The 22,824-nt window shown below is 33.7% G+C and overlaps 1 protein-coding gene across 1 annotated transcript in view; it reads left to right on the forward strand.

Annotated features, from left to right (window-relative positions):
* MAN2A1 (mannosidase alpha class 2A member 1) overlaps nucleotides 1-22,824 on the forward strand; it is a 131,850-nt gene that overhangs the window by 62,111 nt on the left and 46,915 nt on the right. Inside the window, exons 12-15 of the mRNA XM_082783086.1 lie at nucleotides 145-212; nucleotides 19,790-19,955; nucleotides 21,096-21,332; nucleotides 21,450-21,572. Coding sequence (XP_082639212.1) covers nucleotides 145-212; nucleotides 19,790-19,955; nucleotides 21,096-21,332; nucleotides 21,450-21,572 — 594 coding nt within the window. The remainder of the gene's footprint in view (nucleotides 1-144; nucleotides 213-19,789; nucleotides 19,956-21,095; nucleotides 21,333-21,449; nucleotides 21,573-22,824) is intronic.

Here is a 22,824-nt window from a genome sequence, read left to right on the forward strand (position 1 = left end):
CCCATGTAGCGTGATATAACAGGGTTCTGTTTATGTTACGGCCAACATGGTTTTGTACTTCAACAAGTTTTTATAATTGACATAACTCTCATAAACGTATAATCATGTGTATTCAAAAGCTAATTCATAGATTTTCTCTTGTAGGATGATATTCAATCTTCCCAAGATTCTTTGCCACACAAGACAGTTATAAAACTGACATTGCAACCGAGGTAAGTAATTCACATATTATTGAATATCTGAGATCTTTTAGTAATACTGTGTTTCTTTTTCACTACCTGGTAGTTCTGGTGCCATTTCATTTCTAAGTTTCACTTTAAATGTAAAATGCAGTCTAGCTTATTATGCTAGTATTATTATGTGTATTTGAAAAAGGATATAGCACTTTCAAAATATGGAGGTTACCCGCATGGCATGAATTCAACTGTAGTGCAACACGTAGTCTGTTTACTGTATGCTTGTGCAGCACTGTAATTTTTAATACATTATGACTGAGAACAGTCATAAAGGAAACAAATTGAACATAATTACTGCTGGCTGAATTAACATTATGAAAGAAATCTTAATTTTTATAAGATCTAAAAATCATGATATAGTTTTATCTTAACTTACATTTCCATTGTATTAAGGATGCATACTTGTTTATTTAAATTTAGTTTTAGAACATTCAGTGGAAGTGACATTTTGCTATCCCTATGACTATCCAGTATCCAACCTGAAATAACTTAAAAGTTCATTTAAAAGATGGCACACCCAACTAAAGTGAATAAGATATATCTATAGATATTAGAGCTGTTAGGTGTATAGATCTAGTAATATAAATATTTTTTGTTGTTATACAGCAAAATATTTAAAATTCATTTAAAAAGTAGTGAATATTATTTTGCTGTTGTTAGTGTTTAATTTCTCTATTAGCTTGCTAGAACTAAGACTTGCCTAATTTATGAAGGTGTTAGACTCTTATAACTACAGCTGTTTAAAAACTCAAACTTTAATTAGAAAAGGATGGACCTTGTGAGCTTTTGGGGGATACTGTCTTCAGTGCTTTAAAGTTAAATGTATATAATATGTGCGCATTTGTAGTTTTGATACAACCTTGTCTCTATTGCAGTCATGTAAACTTACATGCTTTTTTTTTTTTTTTTTTTTACATAGGAGTTTTATTCTCTTATTGGACTGCATAGATGCTAAATAGGTGCTAATAGATTATCTTAAGCTTGTTCAAGATGATCAAAAATGTAGGTGCCTAGGTATTAATTTAACTAAAATCTCTCAACTTTTTCAGCACCTGTCCAGATATTTTTTTCTGGGTGCATATGGTATATATTGTATATAAACACTTGTTTGACTTGGAAGCAAGTTATAACATAGACTTTGTTTGCCATTTGACCACGACTCTTGCATGCTTCTGATTTCCCTTGCCTGGTTTAGTTGTTGAAATATTCCCCACTTCCCTTCTGTATCCTGATAAGTCTTCTGTTTGCATCCAGTGTACCATTTATGCCGCTACATAGTACGCTTTAGTAAAATTTTTGGTGTCAGTGCATTTCAAGCATTTGCTTTTTTCCTTGTAGTTCTACCTTAAGGAGATATACACGTCAAAAAATTTATTTTAAAATTAGTATTATTTTAGGAGTCTTTTGCTGCTGTTCTCTGAACTTGTCTTAGCTTTCTAAGACGGTAACATTGGTAAATAACTGCTGATTTAGACCGCTTGTCTGGTATTTTGAAAATACGGTAAGTCAGATAAGATAAAGGTAATGTTCCAGAGTGTGTAATCACAGTTATAGGATATAAAATAGAAATAAAAACCATGGTGGTAAAGGGGAGGAGAAAGAAGGCAAGGGAATATTCATACTGCTGCCTGAAAAGCTGCTTGTGTGCTTCCTGTTTGGAAACACTTTAAAGCAATGCATAAGGAAACATTACTGAACGTTTCCTCTGTTGTCAAGTTTTTCTTTGAAATCTATGTATGCTCAGGTATTTTGTCTTATAAACATGAGCTTAGTTTTTCTAGCTTTCTAACTTAATCTCTGGTTATATTCTGAAGCTCCACTAACATTATAACCATTGTGAAAAATGCAATGTTAGCTGAGACTGTAACTTTTGTTTAAAGGTTATATTATGGAATTTAAAGGAATATTATGACTATCCATGTGAGTTATCTAGGTAATCAGTAGAGATGTTTATTTCAGTAGAATCTTAAACACAACTTGATAAATTATTATTCAATATTTCTATGTTTAAAAGTCCAGACTGAAATTTCTGAAAGAAATTGATTTTTCAATTAGAAGTTTGAGGCGATTGAAAAATATTATCTGTTTCTCATCAAAACTTTATTATATGCTTATTGTCTATTCACAACAGTCTTTATTGTCCATGTCTGTAGCGTGAAATGTCTAGATTTCTTTCTGTTACTGTGTTCTAATATACCTTTATTGTGTATAGAAGTTAGGTCATTGTAACAAAGTAACAAATTGTTATTTTTCTTTAATTGGCTGAGTGTTTGGCTTTTTGTAGTTCTGCATTTCCTTGTCAAGTTTTTTAAAAAATTTCTGTATTCTCAATTGATCATTATAACGTTTTGATTCATATCACCTATAAATTTACAGTAACAGACTACTAATGGAAAGCTCATGCAATATTTTCTTTTCAATCTGATAATTAATCATTTTCCTTTTTTTCTACAGAGATGATATTGTCATTTTCAAATCTGCTTTTCAACAGAAAAGTTATATATTTTTGCCTCTCTTGTTCAGCCTTCCTTTTAGTTTTTAGTTTAGTTCTCAATGCTTTTGAAAGTTGTATTTAATAGTGGAAATGACAGACTCATTGGACAGTAGGAGAGATAGTACAACGAACTTACATGGAAAAAAAAAGAGGACAAAGTTCTATTTTTCAGTAATCCTTGTTCTAGTACAACGTATGTTCAGATTACTATTTAGTTTAGAAGAGTCCTTCAAGCTGGTTCAAGCTTTTATTATATTAGGTATTGTTTTGTAGCCCACTTGTACATCTCATTACTCTGTAATACTCTTTTGCCATCATTTTTCTGAATCTGGATGTTTTTTATGTTTTGATTTTAATGAAATAGGTAAAGTATTTAAAATTTTACTGCAACTCTGCCATCATGGAATGCTTCAAATCATCCTATAGTTGATAGATGAGTGCTGAAGTTAAGGCCTAGTTAATTCTTTTTCACAGCTTGGGGAAAAAGAACCCAGCTAACAAACCCTAAATACAAGATATTAATATGACTACATTTTGACAATATCCCTCTATTCCCTTTACTATGTAAATCCTCATATAATTATTGGTACCAGAGTAGTGGTCTGTGAGAAGTGTTAATTGGGTTGGAATTCAGTAGGAAAAAAAAGTGAAATTCTTGCTGCTGCTGCTAAGTCAATACTATCCACTTTAAACAAAGCAATGTTAAAGAAGAAGAAAAAAAGGAATTGAAAGAGGCACGTAGCTATTGTTTTTTTAATTCTGACACTGCTGATAGAAAAACTGGATTTCAACAATATAATATTTTTAGATTTAGCAGACTGACAAGTTTTTTTGGACTGCTTTTTGCCACCTTAAAGAATATGGACTTTAATATGGAACAGCAAGAATGTCTGATTTTTAGTAAGTATGTTGTTATCAAGGAGCAAAAGAAGACTGGAGTGTAAGAATTAAAATGGAGATTCAAAGGGAAGCAAAAAGTAAGAGCTTGCTCTGACTAAGAGGCCTTTCAGAATCAGGAGAGTGGAATCTTCTAGGTTTTGTGATCTAAAATGTTTGGGGGTCAGCCTCATCTTGTATGATGTTCTCATGTTTGGCTTATGGTTCCATAAAGGACTTAGTGTTTAATGTAGCTTAATTTCTTACTTCTTTCCTCTTGGAAGATGCTCCAGTATATCGTTTTCAGCTCTGTTAAATTTTTATGGACTTTTTTTCCCCACTAGACTAGGTTAGAGTTTTGTTCCTTCTTAGGAAGTTAAAATAAAGACCTGTGCACAGCAGGTGATATTTATTTATTTATTTAATAGAAGGCTAGCAAAAAGCTGCTGACTCTATGATTGTGGCCAGCTCTGCTCATTGTGGGGAATTCACACAGTGGATTCCTGGTTATGTTGCTCCTTTTCTTTTCGCTTGAGGGACCATATGCCAGGATGAGAGAATTCAGGGATAACTAAGACTAGGAAAGGTGATGAAGTTTAAACCATTTTTTTCTAGAACATTGACCAGTTTGAATAGGAGAATTTTATTTATTCAGTTTTAAATCTGTGACAGTTCTTAATTTTGTGTTTGCTTTTAATAAATAAATAACACTAAAGCTGTTTATGGTAAACTCCATGCTCTGCACTTCTGTGTAGGGGACTTCATATGTTGTTATTTAGTTATTTAGCGCATAAAGAAAAAGAAATTCCGCACTTTTTTTTTTTTTTGTAATTTTAACTTTTAGCTGCAAAACAAAGCTTTCACAGGCTTTTTGCATATGGTTTTTCCAACCATATGCAGAACTGCTTTTATCCTTTTCTGAAATTAGCAATTTCTATAGTATGTCTAAGAGACAGCCTGTCTGTGCATTGACGAAATCGGATACTGCATCATACTTATGTGAGAGTCCTGTTCAAATGTTCAAAATAGTCCATGATTCTAGGTTATAGGCTACCAAAGGTCATGTTTCCCAAATGGCAAGAGACTTGCACTCACTGGACTTCAGGGTGGGGATAACCTCTTGCCACTCAGTTTGGCTGACACTGTTGATAAAGGGTCGACAGTGTAAATTTCCAGACATTTCTTGGAGATAGTATTACACAGGAATGTGATAAATGGTCAAATACCTGAATTGGTGCTCTATACCAGTGTAGATTTTTTAGTATAAATATTTGGCGAAATATGATTAACCTAGGAGTGAATCCTGGGAAATTAATTCTGAACAGGTTACACTGTAATAAATGATTGCTTCAAAGGCCTGTGAAAGAACCAAATATTTTAGTGACATCCAACTCATGACAGAAAGATTAATTTTCCTGGTTGAGTAGGCTGAATTATCTGTGACGCTATCCTTACTTTAGTATCTGGGAACAGGGGTTTGACAGAAGTTGTATACAGACTTCCTGATCTTTTTTTTTTTTTTTTTTTGAGAATGAAAGTTCTGATTTACCTTTAAAATTTTGCAAGATGGTTACATTTTCAAGGATTCCCTTGACAGGTGTACCCACTGCTTTCTCAACACAGCATCATAATGTAGAATTAAAGCTATGATATTAGCTTTGATTGCGTAATGTACAATAAAATATAAATGTGCAAAGGTGAAAGCATGTACAAAACTCTGCTTGGCATTGTGTATGTTAATGTATTTGGTTATAAGATGTCAGGAAACATAACTTGCTTGAGGAAGAAACCTGGTTGGCGTGAGTTGCCAAAAAGGGAAGCTGTCCTGATGATTTCAAGCAATTGAGTAAGCTTTACAGCAAAGGAGCAGTGTCTTTCTGAGCTAAGAAGTTAGCCATGGACTGGGGTAATGTTTTAATACTCTTGTTTGGCAACTGCAGCTTCAGTCGTGGATTTTTTGTTGAATTTCTTTTTGTTTGTTTGTTTTATCTGTGTTGCCTGTGTTGGTACAAGTAATCTAAACAGTTGTCCAATGTAGTTTCGGGGACAGAATGCTTTACCAGCATTTGACATTTTAAGTAACTATTTTGCTTGCCTGAGTTTTGAGGTAAGATATATACATGTATGTATGTGTATCTCTAGGTATGTACTAAAACAGCAGGGGGAAAAAAGACAGTTGAAACAATGATATTTTGAACTGTTAATGGTGGGGTGGGAAATTTGAAAGAAAACAAGAAAAACTACAATAGCATTTAAAATGAGGCCAAAATATTTGTGGGAGTTCATATGTTATTAATAAGCACACTTCTTCCCCAGGAAAAAGCACCCTTTTAGTTTTTAATTGCATGAAATAGTGGGAGAACTATGCACAAGCTTGTTGTGTTCTCATTAATACCTCTGTTGTATAACGCAAGGGTGGTGGACAGGATGAATGAGTGGTCATTCAATCAAGCCTCAAGACAACTTTCTTTCCTTAAGAAACATCTCTTAAGCTTTTTTTTTTTTTTTTTTTTGTCCGTAGCACAGTAGTACAAAAATGAGAAAATCCTTTGAAATCATATGTGAAAAGCTACGTCTCTGGTTTCCAGTGCCCTGTCTGCTTAGGCTGACTACAACCTAATGACTTCTTTAAACATTTTTTTAGTGTTAATCTCAGTGTTCAATTGTGTCTGATCAGTTTACTAGATTTCAGGTCTTCTGTAACTGCTAAAAAAAAAAAAAAAAAAGTTATGTCCGTTGTAAACTCGAGATCATTTTGACTAAATTGAATGTGTAGTTAAAAAATATTCTTCCTCTTGATTTTCATTAATGGAGAGCTGTTGCAAAGGCAAAGAGAAGCTTGGATAATACAGCATAACTCAGGCATCTGAGTCTTGAAACATCAGTTGATGTTGACATGAAATAAATGTTTATGTAAAAATTATTCTACTTAAAACACTGATTTTGGAATGAACAAAACCAAAAGCAGGATACATCTACTGTGCTTCGTAGGTAGAATATGGCTGTGCAACTACCTTTGTGACCAAAGGGTGCAAATTCTGCATTGACAGATACAAGAGGGAATGAGGGGTGTGAACGAGCTAGCAACACCTTAATTCCCACTCTTTATTGTCAAAACAGTTTTTCAGAAATTTCCATTTTTACTGTTTTGAGGTTTCTTATACACTACTTGTGCTGATATAACTGACTTCTTGCATCTGTAGGGGCACTGGCTTTTCATTAAAAGTTTTACTTGGGAACTCTGAAAGCAAAACAAGAAATAAGCTAAGAGATGAGGGTCTATTTTGCTGTAATGGTTCGATCTTAAAAACTGAAAACTGAGATTCATTTTCTTGAGTTGTTTAGGTGTTGTTATTTCTCAAGAAGAAAGTGGGAGCTTTGATTTGCAATTAGTTGCACTCAGAAGCTTTCTGTGGAATTGATCTTTATTTTTCAAAACTCAGTTTTGACTGTCATGCCTCTGAGCTCAGGCTCTAAAAATTGTTATATTTCAAACATTTAATCATAAGTTTTTCAACACATAAAAATTATTGTATATTAAACCTTTTTTTTTTTTCAGTTTTCAGTCTGTTTTATTGTTGATAAACTCATGAAAGTCTGTCATTAGTAGTTTTTTTTACTGACTGCATTTTGAAATTGCAGTTCCAAAGATATACCAGAAAATAAGGTGATGCATTTTGTAGTGTTGTGTCTTTCTCAAAAGTGCCCAAGTTTAATATTTTTAGCTCAATATACAGCATTTCAACTTTTTTTGTTTGGGTTGTAGTGATAGTGCAATCAGATTGTGAAGTCTTTATCAGATACTTGTATTTGATGCTTATGTTGTTTAAAAAAATAACATTAAACATTAACATTAAAACTCCTGCAACTAGGTGATAACTTTTTTCTGAGTTCTGTTGAAAACAGCCTGTAATGGAAGTGTAATACGAAAGGCAGAATGAATAGTCTAACTAAACACACAGGGGAGAGGTGTGTCTAAAAAAAATACAAAACAAAAACTGGGTTTGTTTTTGAAAAAAGTGATCATTGTGAAGGAATATGCTAGTAAAGAATTGAATACAATTGAAAGATCTGGATTGTGTGCAGATACTTGTTGAAGCCGTGTTGGAAGCAGAAACCACACTGATTCAGTATGTTAGTATACTTGCGTATTATTATTATAATTATTATTACTATTTCCAGGCACTGTCCCCTTCAGCCTTTTTATTGGAGTTGCTTTGAGGCAACACTTCAGTTAGCCCAAGGCTCTCAAGGCACAGGCTGAAGTGATACAGCATACTTAAGTCTTTCTGTTCTTCTGAACCAGATTTTTTTTTCCCTTCTAAATGCAGATTTATAAAGCCTGCACTACAAGAGGAACAAGGAAAGGATTTTAGTGAAGGCACTTCCTGATCCTGAAAAAGTCAGGGGGCTTCAAGCCCATCTTGGACTTCAGACCTCACAACTTTGTGCTAAAAGAGAAATTTAAAATAGTGCCTTTGGACTTGATCCTTTTATCCTTAACTGGAGAGTAGTTATGTGCTCCAGATTAGGATTTGTGTGCCACTAAAATCCATTCAAGTCACAGGAATGTATCTGGCATATATAGTAGGTACATAACATTTTACAAGTCTTGTCTTAGGTTGGTATTAGTGGCTTTTTTTCCTTTTTTTTTTCTTTCTCAACATTTATAGTTTTTACTGTGATGTTGTCTGTGTTTACTGTGAACACTGTTTACCTGAGGACGTCCAATAGTTTGTTCTTGAGAAAGCTATGCTAAGGTTGTATTCCCTGTGAGAGTAGAAGAATTAAATACTTGTAGTGTACTTAATTTTCTGCCTTTTGCATGAGCTATAGTTATAATGAAGATACATCTGTACAGTTACAGAAAGAATTGATGGGTCTGTGAGTTCTCTTACCTGTGTTAATGGTGGAAGAAATGACTTTAGGTTTGTCATTAGGAAGGCCTTGCTGAAGTAATACAGAAATCTAAAATGTCAAGATAAGATAATGGAATCTTTTTTAAAGCACAAAATCACCGTTTTTAATTATTTGTATGTTAATCAGAACTGTCAGCCTTTATGGCTTTTACAAAGAATACGTAATTTTAACATGATGGCTTTATTGCCAAAGTAAGTATTTAACAGCATTTAAAGAGGAGGCCATAATCATAGGATAATTCCATTTTGTGTTAACCAAATCGCTGCTGAGTTATTGTGATACTACTGAATTATTGCTAGCATCTCTTTTTATTTCTTGTTGTAACCAGTTTCATTCTATAATGGAAAGTTGATTTGTGGATCATATATTTTACTTACATCTCTGCTTTCATACCTTATGAAAACAACACATTCTGTTTTATGCCTATAATTCCAAATTGAGATTAGATTCCTGCTAATTCTTCTGGGGGAATTTTTTTCTTTTTCATAAACTGGAAAAGATGTCTCATTTTAAGAAGAGGTAAAAATCTTAATCATAGAATCATAGAATGGCTCAGGTTGGAAGGGACCTTCAAGATCATCCAACTCCAAACCCCCTGCCATAGGCAAGGACATCACTTGCTAGATCAGGTTGCTCAGGACCCCATCCAACCTGGTCTTGAACACCTCCAAGGATGTGGCATCCAGAGACTCTCTGGGCAACCTGTGCCAGTGCCTCACCACCTGCAGAGTGAAGAATTTCCTCCTAACATTTCATTTAAATCTCCCCTCTTTTAGTTTATAACCATTTCCCCTAGTCCTCTCATTCTACCTTGTACTGTTCAATCAGTTCATATTTGATAATATTTGATTATATAGATGTCCTGGTTTCAGTTAGAACAGAATTGATTTTCTTCCTAGTAGCTGGTGGAATGCTGTGTTTTGGCTTAGGATGAGAAGAGTGCTGATAACACCCCGATGTTTTAATTGTTGCAGAGCAGTGCTTATACCAAGCCAAGGACACCTCAGACTTTTGCTCTGTCCTGCCAACAGGCAGGCTGGGGGTGCAGTAAGAGCTGGGAGGGGACAGACCCAGGACAGGTGACCCGAACTAGCCAAAGGGGTATTCCATACCATCTGACGTCATGCTAAACAATATATAGGGGTGGCTAGCCGGGGGAGGGGGGCCGGACTGCTCGGGGTTAAGCTGGGCATCGGTCAGCGGGTGGTGAGCAATTGCATTGTGCATCACTTGTTTGTATATATTATTAGTAGTAGTACTATTATCATCATTGTATTATTATTATTATTATTATTATTATTATTATTATTATTATTATTATTATTATTATTATTATTATTATTATTATTATTATTTTCCTGTCTTATTAAACTGTCTTTATCTCAACTCATGGGCTTCACTTTCCATTTCTCTCCCCCGTCCCAGAGAGGGAGGGGGGAGGGTGAGCGAACGGCTGCGTGGTGTTTAGCTGCCAGCCGGGTTAAACCACGACAATATACATGTATATATTCAAGGCATTCTAACGCATAATAAGTAGTTTATTTAGATTATAAGAGCTGTAGCTGAGATGTAAATTAATTTTTGTTACATCTATGATAATAGGGGTAGTCTCAAAGTCAATTTCTTAAATTTACAAGAAGCTTAGCTGGACGTGGTATAGACGACTATATTGGTATTATTTAGCTTACCCAGTAACATAAGCTGAAATATATCCTTAGACTTTCTACAGTCAATGAAAAGCACCTCGAGAAGCTATCAGAATCTCCTTTAACAGAGGACTTGTCCTTTTTTTCTCTGACAATAGAGAGTAAGACTGCTTGGTCAACTTGGATTTTTATGAAACCACTCATGCTTGTGCTGACCTAAATTTCATGTTTACTTCTGAAAGTGTATCTGAGACTGCAGCTCTTCAATCCTAAGGTTTTCCTCACAAAACACTTTCACGTTTCATTTAAAGTCCAGGATTGTATAGTCAGCAAGCTAATGGTTTCAGCGTCCACTCTGTCTCAAAGAAGGGGTATATTAAGGCTGTAGCAATTATTGAAACTAAATGTTGTAATATAATTAGAATGTGCTGATACAGTTTAAAACAGTTTCTCTGTAGTTTCTGAGCTTAACATGCTGTAGCTTTTTTCTGAACATTCATTTGCATGATGTGCTGATAAAAACAAACAAGGAAAACAAACATAAAACAAACTGCTAACCAAAAGAGGAATAATAAAGTAGGTTTGATCTCTTCCCTTTTTATTAAAACTGAGAAGCAGAAAGTCAGACTTTAACATCATATTTTAATTCCACACATTTATTTAGTTTCAGGTCAGTTTCTTGTGAGCACGTTTTTGCTTTTTTACCTTCATTCACTTGAGTAGCAAGCTTGCTGGTTGACTAACGATAATTCTGATTCTCATCTATAAATGTTGGATATTACATATGATTCAAGTTGTATCCTTAGTCATCCATCTGAGGATGGTGGAGTTTTTTTGTGCAAAGTGAGGCCAAAAACAAGCAAGCAATGAATTCTTTTGATCAGATCATGAAATTTCAAAATACTTTCTATTTGTATCAGTCATATGTTAATAGAATTTAAATAAAATACAAATTTTTTCATCATCCTGGGAATAAACAATCTATATAGGATTGAAATTTAAAATTATCTTAATAAACTAGAGCTAGTGCTTCATAGAGCGCTAGCACATAGGTCAATAGAAGTATTACACATCAGATGTAAAATAATGTGGGGGCTAACCAACTAGACATTAGAGAAGCAGGAAAAGACTAGGCATTGCAGAATATCACAGGTTCAGAGAGCCTTATTCATATGGTGTCAGAGGCCATTTTGCCTTTGGATTATTTAAATGGACGTGTTCTGTGTAAAACATAACTGAAATAGTATGTTGTACTTAGAATGGTGAAGGGTTCAGCAAAATTATGGTATCTAGTTTTGGAAAATGCAATAAGATGAAGGTATGGGAAGTCTTAGCAGGAAAGCAGGAGTAATAAGCTGAAGAAAGCAAACAAAGAGGTGTTGTATGGGTATAATCTGTTCAAAAAAAAACAAAACAACAAAACACGAAAATCTAATAATGGGAAACATGAGACTTTACATAGAGGTTTGTTACAAAGAAAAACAGTTGTATTATTATCTGCAGTGGAAGAAAGGAAGAAATAATTAGAAGAAATGTTTAATTTGAAGTAATAAAAGCGTTACTGCTTGTTACCAAAATGGATGCTTGAGATGAACGTATAGACAGTTCTGGAAGCTGCAGTAGTTGTAGCATTTGTCAAAGATGGTCCTGCTGAATACTAATTCTGGCTAAGGGGTCAATGAAAAGCAAGCTTCTAGACCTATTATTATGATTACATAGATTTGCCTTTTCTGTCTTGAAGTTACTCTTCAGAGTTGCAGCAAACCAACCTACATGTATAAACATGCAAATCAGGTAAGTAAGGTTATAGGCTGCTTTGTACAAGTTGTCTTTTATTAGACCAACTGGAATAACCAGAGCAGTGGAGTGTTCTGAGGCATACAAGAACATCCAGTGATATGAAACGTTAACCTGATGATTGTGTGAGAACTCGATCTAGAGAGAGAACAGCTGTACTTACAAGTGCTGTTCCCAGCACACCATCACACTACCTTATTCTCAGTTTGTTGTGCAGGCAATGTTTCCTGATTAGGATAAATATTTTTTCCTCTGACAAACTTTATTTTGACACTTGGTAAATAATATTGATTATAAAATGAAGAGTGTTTCTCTACTTCATGAAAGAGTTGATGAGCTGACTGAGTGCTGGATATTTTAACTATTTCACATACTAAATGTTTGCAGAATGGTACATTTATATATACCACTCTGTACAGAGTTATAGTAAATATACTCTCTCTATATAGATTTACAATGGATAGGTAGGTTTCTGATCAGGTGAAAAATGTTGAGTAGTAACTACTTAAATTATTAGCAACATCGGTTGCTCACTAGGAATGCCAAGGTTAGGATATTTCCTAATATTGGAAAATACTTGATCTTCACTCTGTCCCTCCCCACATATCAATGTAGCATATATACTATATATATGTGTTATAAAGGAAATAAATCCAGCTGTATTCATAGAGGAAGTATTCTAAATTCCTAACTTCAGATTTCTGTATGGTTTGATGGTATGGTTTGACATGGAAATGTTATTTTTTTCTTAAAAAAAAAAATAAATAAATAAAATCTAATGCTGAATTATTTTATGTATGGGTATTATTGTTTTTTGGTTCCTTTCTCAACATAAATTTGGAAGAAAATGATCTTTGGATATGTAACAACATATTACTGGACAATTAAATATCCATGAATATCAATGCAAAAATGCATTCAATAACTCCTTAAGGACTTAAGAACTTCCAAACTCAGAAGTAACGGACAATTTGATTTCATGGTTTTATTTTCTTATTTTTTTTTTATAGGGTTTGCCACTATTAAAAGAAAATTGTCAATCAAGTGGGATTCTTGATAATTTAAGAGAGAGGCTTATGTATAGTTCATTTTTATGAGTAACATGTAGTAGAAAAAGTATATTTTGGATGAAATCTGGAGAGCTTTATACATTTCAGAAGTAAATATTCATATGGCAGATGTGAAAATGAGGAGTGTTTTTAAATAATACCTGCAGAATCAAATTTTCCTTGAAACAAGTATGAACTAGATTGAATAACTTCAGTCACTGGACTGGACACATGATTTTCATATGTCAGATTTTGAAAGACTTTCTTTAAAAAATTGTTACCAAAATTTCACATTAAATATTTTTTCATTGTAACAGAAAGGTATCTTGAAATGCTGTGTAACTTTGATTTTAAACTCATGTTAGTAACTGTTGGAGTTGTGGAGTTGTAGAAAAAATACCAGTCTTCAGTGAAGGCAAGTGTGTCCAACTTCTGAAGAACCAAAAGAGTAGTATGGCAAGATGACCAGATAATACCCTGAATCCCTTTAAAAACAAAGCAAAAAAAAGCTGAAGTTGAATTATAGGATGCTAAAATTTAGGTAAATGTCATTAACTTTCAGAAGAATTGTTTTATGTGCTCTTTCCATCTTTAGTAATTTATAGCAGAAATGCATGCAAACTAGGCTAGATATGGGGAAAAATGGGGTGAAGTAACCTATAATTGAAAAATCCCTTAAAAGACACTTTTGACTTTGTCTTATAATAAACCGTAAGAACTTTGAAGAGAACTAAGTAACTTGGTATGATTTTTTATTTTTGTCTAGTGTTTTGTGTAAAATATAAGAAGAAAAGTTGAATGAGAAGGAATTTTTATGCTTATTTTTCTTTTTCAAAGTTTTTTGTTTTCCCCATAGTCTATAGAAAGAAGGAGAGAGCTTCTTCAATAACACAAGAATCCTTTTTGTTGTGTAGTTGTTTTTAATTTCATTCTGTGTTAACAATCTGAGGAAAATATGTCTATTTTCATGGGCGTCTGTGCAAAAACGATGTAAGTTTCTTTTCTTCTGGTGAAATCATACATATTTGCAATGTACAAATGGAGATGTCTGTTTTAAGTGGATAGTCTTGGTTCTGTTTGTTCCCTTCACCACCACCCCCAAAGAAACATACTACGTAATGTCAATTCACTTTTTTTTTTTTTTTTTTTTTTTTTTAAGGATTCTAGCCTTTCCTCCCATTTCTTCTTCCCCTTCCCCCCAACATACAGCAGAAGTCACACAGTTGTGTTTTTGGCATCTACGATCGCAGATGGTGCCTTGCACAGTTTAAATACTAATCCCTAATTTGTTCTTCCCTTATGCCTAAATGTTTACTAACTAGACAAAATTGCTATCTATTGAGTCGTCTTACATCTTTCAGAGTAATCTTTTCTTGCATACTTTCAACTGTGGATCAGTTTTGATTCTTCTTTGGACACTCATTCGATGTCTGGACAGTTTTTACTGTTCTATCATTCCGGTGAGATGTTTATGTTCAGAGAATTTGAGTTGTTTGGAATTCTGATTATCCTTCTAGTTGAATTCTGGTTTCTAACACACCAGTCCTTCTGGTGATTTTTCTGAGTTTTAGCATATGTAGACATGATTCAAATTGGTTTTGGGGCTTGAAGCATTTTAAAGTGGGTTCAACAATTTTCCTTCCAATTCACTTGCCTCCCACCCCAACATACCTTCTTTTCACTTCCAGGATAATTTACATGCTTCTATTTGTTCTTTCTCATCCTTCAGTGCAAGGCTATTTATATAGCATACTATTTGCCTTCTTGGCTTGTATTTTTCCTTGATCTTGGATTTAATTCTAGTATTTCAGATGTTTTCACCACCTAGTATTTTTTTTTAGCTTTGCCTCTATTATGGAAAAGGGAAGGACACTGACCAGCTTCAGAGGTGCTGTTCCTGCAATTTTGCACTGAAATTGAGCATATGTGTTCAGTGAAATGATTCTGATGAGTTATGGGAAATGCCGAAATCTGTCTGTGAAAATTTGTCATTGGGATAGTAAAATTGATCAGAGTATGAGCTCAAGTAATTGGTTCTCAAAGTCTGATGTCCTAAGCTGTTGTATATCCTAGTGTCTTGAAGAACTGGTGGTTCAAATAATCCTTTGTCACTAGCTTTCCAATGTTTACTAGTAATTAGTTTTTTTTCTCACATCAGTCAGAGGCATCATGTAAGAAGACAACGTTAAATGAACTTCAAAAGAAAATAGTAACTGTTATTGCAGGTGTTACTAGTGGATGTGTGCATGTATTGACATACATGTATGCCCATATGCTTATCCACATCAGTGAAACAAAAGAAAAATGGTCATGAAAACTTTTTGGTTTAAAAAAGAAAAATTGCTCTAGCGTTCCTCTAGAAGACCAAGATTAAAGTTGTTAGAGATCTGCAACAGCTTTTTTCGTATTTTACCTATGAATATAGCTAAACTGTTTTATTTATATTCTTGATAACTTATTAAAGTATCTGAAAACAAACGTGGGGTGGCTTTTTTCAGCTGTGGCTGAAAGTATTTCACAGCCAGTTTAATTTTTACTACAGGTACTAATCAAGATATTCTTTGACACTTGAATGTACATGTTTAGTAGAAGAGTTTATTAATGCCGTGTGTTATACGATCTAGGGAAAATTGTCATGCATATATGAATAAAATATACTGACTTTGGGTTTTAGAGATCCAAGAAGTATAGGATCAAAAAATTCAAGGTGTATCGTTACAAAATTGTCTGAAAAGCAGGTGGCAGGATGAGCTTTTCTGAAATTGCAAATATTTGTACATAAAAGATGCATCCTGTTAGGGATTAAGAGCTCAGATCTGCATCTGTTTCTCATTTTTGAAAATGAGTAAACTGAGAGCAGTTTACTTCTAGTCCTGATGTACAGAGGAAACGTGGTCTCTGTGCGAAACAATCGGCCATGGTTTTATCAGTAAGAAGATATATGATTTAATTTCATTTCAATACAGTTAATATAGTTTTAATAGTTTCAGAATTCTTTGATTTCTGGAATAAACTAAAGAAAAGGTAGTCAGGAATTAGACATGCTGGTGTTTCTAAAGTGTCTGGGTTAATTTTTTCCTCTGAATTTTACCAGTAGACTCTTTTCCAACCTCTATTTTTTCTTTTGACAAAAGATGTAAATTTTGGTAGTTTTCTTGGTGGCGTTTCCAAAGACCAGTGGTCTGGATAACTGCTTACTGCTTTGGTACTTCTCATATTCATGCTTCAGTTCTGGAATAGAAAACCTTTAAATAGCGTCATGTTACTAGTCTATGTAATGTAACCACAATATATTAAGCAGGTGTACTCTGCATTTGCAGATGACATTCTCTGTAATGATACAGCTTAAGTGAAACGTGTGCCTTAATTGTTTCATATAGAATTGAAAATAGCTACTGTGGAATATTATGTATGAGTGAACCTTGAATGGTACTTCAGAAATAACACAATTTAATCACATTAGTCAGTGCTTTTGCAAATGCACAATATTTATATCTCAGTATAATTATTTTAGTTTAGTTGTGCTGAAAACAAAATACTGGTGTCTGGACAAAATTCCTTATCTCTACTGCACAAAATTTGCCTTGCCATTAATACCTTTGACTGCTGTGTCATTTGACATGTACATAATGAACTTAAAACACATTGATTCAAGAAGGTATAAGACATAACTTGAAACAAAATGTTTCTTATCCAAATAGCTAAAAAAATACATAGTCAAATGAAATACAAGAATACTATGCCAGTTGTTAAGATCTGGAGCTTCTGTTATGGGAAGCTCTGACATAACTCTAATCGAAGTTGTGAAACATGTTTATATCAGTGGGCAGGTGAAGAAATTCCTTGCAGTATTTTCACATGAAAATTTTGTGTAGCGGATAATGTAAATTTATTGAGGATGCACAGCATCACTGAAAATGAATTGTTAAGTATAAGCTATCATTTTACTTAGAAGCATAAGAGCTCAGAGTTTCAGATTTATATCAAGTATAAATAAAACAATCCTATAATGTTCTGATAGATGAGAATGATGATTTACTCGGAGCTTTTGTGCTGTATCATCTCTTATCTATATTGCTCCTGACAACCCTTGCACTCTTCTTTCATAGTATATGAGGAATCTTTAAAAAAAAGAAAAACATTTGTGAACCTGCTGTTTTTTTTGTTTGTTTGTTTTTTGTTTTGTTTTGTCTTCCTACTTCTTAGGGCTTCTAGAACAGTGTTTTAGATTGGTTTTATTTCCACATCAGTTACACAAACAGTTATGTTAACACTTAAACTCATATTAAAAAAGAAAAAAGAAAAGAACAAGCAAAGTGTAATAATTACCTATGTAAGACAAGGGAAGGCTGAGAGTCTTGCAGAAGTTGCTAAAGACAACTTGTAAAGCTAACCTAGCATAATGTTAACTAATGTCTTATCTGGAATTTTGAAGTCCTCAACATGAAACAAGGCCAAAAAATGTGTCCCGGTGTAATTCTGGTTGTGTTAGTAGAGAGCTTACCATGGCTAGATGCATAGATATGCAAGAAAAATCATTGTTACGCACAGCACTCATAATTTAACAGTCCCTTCAGCACAGGAAGCTTCAAATAAGGAGTTAAAAGACAGAAAATATTTTTATAGGAAACTTTCTATGTATGTCAGGTTATCTGAAGGGTCTTAATAGAAAAATCTAATATAGCCTCTGGTTTTATTTTATTCAATTAATGAGAAGTTGGAATTCACCTTTTCTACTGATTTTGAGATAATAGGTTAGTGTTGATGGGCAGTGAGATTGAAAACAGACAAAATTTGATGAATGTGAAAGGAGGGAGCCAGTGACAAGATAATGGGAAATGGTTGCCTGGTTAGTGTTCATAAGGATTCCCAGTATCAGTAGAGCAAAACAGAATTCGTTAAAATTAAAGTAACATAGTACACAAAGTTACAGCTTAAAACTAAAGTAACACATTTGCATAAATAAGTAAATAAAAATATACGTACAGTGTGGGAGGAGAGTGGATGAGAATTTTCAGCAGTATAGAGAGGAAGGAAGGATGTTCCTTGGGTGTCTGTATTGCAACCATACCTTAGTGGTGGATTAATGTAATCTCTCTTTTTGGCACTGATCCTGTGTAGAAGTCATTTCTCTCAAAATGAAGAGTTAAAATTTATACTTCCTTATTAACTCTGTGCAGTTTGCTTCTGCCTTTCAGCACTGAAATCTTGCTGTTTCCCTATGCCTGAAGTGTAATCTCAGCATTTCTTTGTCCACTGCCTGCCCAGCTTTTCTAAAGGTAGATCAAAGGTGCCAAGAGGCCTCACTCCCCTCTGATAGAGGAGAGCTCCCTCAGTCAATTTAGAGCTAATATTGGAAAAGAAGGAAGTTGAAAGGGTTTAGCTATATAAGCAACTTATTAGATGGGTCTTAAAGTTGTACCAAAGTACTAGGCTACCTAATAATGGAACACAGAGTACCTGAATGTATGGGTAAGGAATCTGGAAGAGTTACAGTCAGAATGGCAGGTTCTTGAATGAGGCTCACACTACAGATGATGTTTTCAGAGAGTGACAGAATGAGATTTGTGATTTGGATACAAGGAAAGAGTTCGAAATGAAGCAGTTCAAAGGTGATAGTTGAAGTTGATGAAGGCTAAGAAATGGAAGGAAAAGAAAGAAAACCACTGACAAGACCCTTAGGAATCTGTGTAGAAAATGCCACAGAGAATGGGGAGATTCTACTTAGAAGAAATGCTGAAGGTGGGATGAGGTGGAATCTGATGAAAGATAAGATTTCATGAAGAAATAAACAGCATTTTACAGTGGGAAGGTTCAAGGAGGTTGAAGACAGAATATTGTTTCTGCTGTGTATCTAAGATGCAATTAGAGATCTTGGCAAGAACATTTTTCATTGCTGAAGACTTTTTTCTTAAGGATAAAATAAACAGAGGATAAGGGAAAACTTGTAAATAGTGCATTCTTTGAGCTTGACATGAGAAGATGGGAAATAAAGTGGCAGTACTACAGATGTGTGAGGCACAGATGTTCTGGTACATTTTTTTTTTTATATTTTACTATATATGGCCTTGTAAGAAAAAATGTGTGTGTGTGTATGAAATGTTACTTTTCAGTTTCAAGGTGAAATATTTTGGTTAGTGACCTAAACCTGTACTGAAATGGAAGAACAGGCATTAGATTACATACAAATTATCTATTCTGTGCAGGCCTAGTGAAAAAATTCAGTGTATATGCAGACAAGTGTCATAGGGAATTCTGGTAAATTATAGTTTAAATAATTACGAAGTTTCCCTTATAGCAGAGAGAAAGTAGTTTCTTTAAAGAATATAAATCAGATATGTGTACGTTCTCCAGATTATGCTTGTCACTTCATTTCTAAGGTATGTTCAAGGGAAAGCAACTATGGATAAAACATTTCAGCCAGAAAAATCAATCTAAAATAACCTCAATATGTGTAATTGTAATTATTAATAGCAATTCTTTAGTAGCTAAAATTTGAAATTAATGTATTTTGATTGCATAGGATTTTTAAAAATGCTATTGTGTGAATCATCTGTATAATATAATAATATCATTAAGGAAAAGTCTGCCAAGAATTTGTGAACTATTCATTGTTTTCTGGTTGTTTTTGCATATTTATTTGTTGTGGTATGCACCTGTTGTTCTAACATTGTTTTAAAGCTTCGTATGTAAAATTTACGTGCAATAATATTAAAAGTGAAGGAGGAAACTTATTTGCCAAAAGATAATTTGGCAAATATATTTTTGCAGGTACCTTTTGATATATAATCCTACAGAACAGGAGCGATTTTCAGTGGTTTCAGTCCATGTGAATTCACCAAGGGTCAAATTATTATCACCTTTTGGAAAAGCTGTTACTGTCCAGATTAGTGCTGTTTGGGATGGAGCAACTACAGTATCACATGAAGCATATCAGGTATGTTGCTTTAAGCATAAGCATTTAAGCATTAAAGAAGTTTTATTTGACATATACTGTAGATTCACAGTGGAATAAAATGATACAGTAATGAAAGCACACTTCAAATATTGTTATTTCTGCCTTCAGCAGATTATGACACTAATTCAGTCTCCTTAAGCGAAAAGAAAAAAAAAACATAAATTTAAATATTTTTAAACTGATAAGTTGTTAAACTTCTGTAATACGTTACAGTACATTAGGGATCCGTTTCAGCTGCATGAGCAGCAAATACTGGGTGCGTACAGACTGGATAGTAATCTCCATTACTTTGCACTGTTTGACAGATGGCTTTGATTCCACCTTTGTTTCTAAATAGTTTCTGAGAATTTTTGACATATGTCATTAAAGAAGACTGGCCTCAACAGTCACACATCAGAAAATGTATTTTATGAAATTCTTAATGATATAACAGTACTACATAGAGCTCTCTTTTTAACCTTACATTCTTAGCCTGATTTCTTTTGACTTAGGAGCCAAATTGAAGTTATTTCAGCATAACATTCCTGCAAAGATAATTCAATTAATGTTTTTCAGTTGTCCTCTGAAGAGATTATTATTGATAAGTATCATTACGTGGGAATTGCAGAAACTAAAGAAGAAGAAATAAGATATTTGTAACTCAGTTTCTAAGCAAATTGTTTTGGAGATCTACCTTGAATATTACTTTCCTGTACAGATGACTTTCTACTCCTAAAAGAACAGAAACTAAAAATAAAATGTTATTGTTTAAATTTCTGGATTTTTAAATGCATATTTGGTGACATGTCCAAGCTCAACTGATATGCTACACACATACCTTTAAATAATAGCATATATGCTTAGAAATATATATATCACAAGCTACATTCTTTTTTTTTTTTTTTAGCAGGATTCAAAATAATTATTGCATTAATAAATAGTAATTTTGATGCTAAGCAAATCAGTGATACAGACATTTTTGTGTGCTAATTCTTCACATACTTCAGCCATTGAATTTGGAATGCTATTTGTAATTTCATATTCATTTGCCTGTTGAAACAGAACGAGTTAAACTGAGCATACATTTGCTATAAAAAGTTTTTGTATTTTTAGTAACAGCATCTTCTTTGCTCCCGACAGATCTCTTTCTTGGCTCATCTACCACCTTTGGGCCTTGGAGTTTACCAGCTTTTGGAAGTTCCGAGTTCAGAAACAACTTTAGCAGACTATGATATATACTTGAGTGGAAGGAACAGCGTGCAGGAGAAGCCAGACAGAATTTTCAAGATAAAAGAGATGCCAAATTCTGTGGATAATATAATCTTAGAAAATTCTTATATGAAATTATGGTTTTCTGGAATGTCTGGATTACTGGAGGTATACTGCATTATAGTTCAAAACAGTTGTGTTTTGTTGTTTTTTTTAAGAACTTTTGTTCTTACTTGTGGAAATCTAACTGTGCCGATTATTTCAAACATGATTCTCTATCTGTAGAAAATAAATACAAAAGAAGATGGTAAAAATCACCAAATGAAGGTGGAGTTTGCTTGGTATGGAACTACCAGTAACCGGGATAAGAGTGGAGCTTACCTCTTCTTACCAGATGGAGATGCCAAGGTAAAACTTCTGTTTGCACAGAGATTCTAATCTTGAAGTAAACTGAAACATTCTGTAAATGCAGCTTAGAAAAACAAGTTTTCACCAGCATTAAAATACATCAGTGTGGTTGGAAATAATAACGTCAGTTATTGAAATGATTGACAGAACTTCATACTTCATAATCCTTGACTTAGATTAAAATAAAAAGGGAGAAGGAAAAAAAAAAAAGCATTAACTTGAAAGTGCAAAAATATACAGAAGATTTACGATTCACTAAAACATTCAAATAAGATGCTATCCTCACAAGAAGTTCTGTGAGCTGTAACCATTCATGCTCTTAATAAAATCACTTGCACTTCATATGGTGAATAGTATCAGAGATAATGATTAATTTCTTCACTTTTCTGATTCTGATGATTTTTTGAATGTGAGGGAAGGAGCTTCCAGTTTGGAGTGTAGTATTTGTTGGCTGGGATTAGCATATGTAGTTCAATATACTAGTTAAAATACAGAGTCCCGACTGGTGAGTGTACACACAGAGTAGCAAGCATATGTTCTGATTAAGTAGTTCAGGGTTATCAGTATTCTTAGCTGGATAATTATTGGAGGGCAACAGCATACTCCTATTAGTTTTCAAATTGGAAATTCAGAAATTACAGTGTTTTTGTACTGGCTTTATATAACCATAAGAAATCTGTTGTACCACTTTTGGAATTGGAAAAGTGGCATTTCAGAAAACAAATGATAAAAGTTAGTAAACACCTTAAAGAACCTAAGTAGTTTGCAGAATATTTCCTCTGCCGAGTTTCTGCTGGGGAAAGTAAAGTTCCATGTATAAGGCAAACCTGGATTTCTGTGTTCTCATCTCTCCAGGAGATAAGTAAAGGTTACTATTCTGATTTTATTTATGTGTGTATATTAGAAGTGGACAGAACCGTTTCCTTTCCCTCTAACAGTCTCTTATAGAAGCATGCCTTTTGAGATCTGTCAGTTGGAAATTTTCAGTCATTTAGTGTATTTAGTCCCATATTTTTTTTTTTCATCAAGTTTGTTCAACAGGGCTCACTTACTCTTAAGTTTTAGATGTTAGTGCTTTTGGTTGGTAGATATCAGGACAAAACGTAAACACAATCACTTTTTTATTCTTACTTTTCAGCAGCTACTAGTTCGAACTTTAATTAGTTTTATTTTAGATGTTACTTCATCTTTTGCGTAGAAAAACAGTAATCAGTAAGAAGTGTACACACAAATCCAAGCACAGTTACAAAAT

This window comes from Aythya marila (assembly GCF_965140915.1).
Source record: "Aythya marila genome assembly, chromosome: Z".
In the NCBI taxonomy this organism is placed as follows: Eukaryota; Metazoa; Chordata; class Aves; order Anseriformes; family Anatidae; genus Aythya; species Aythya marila.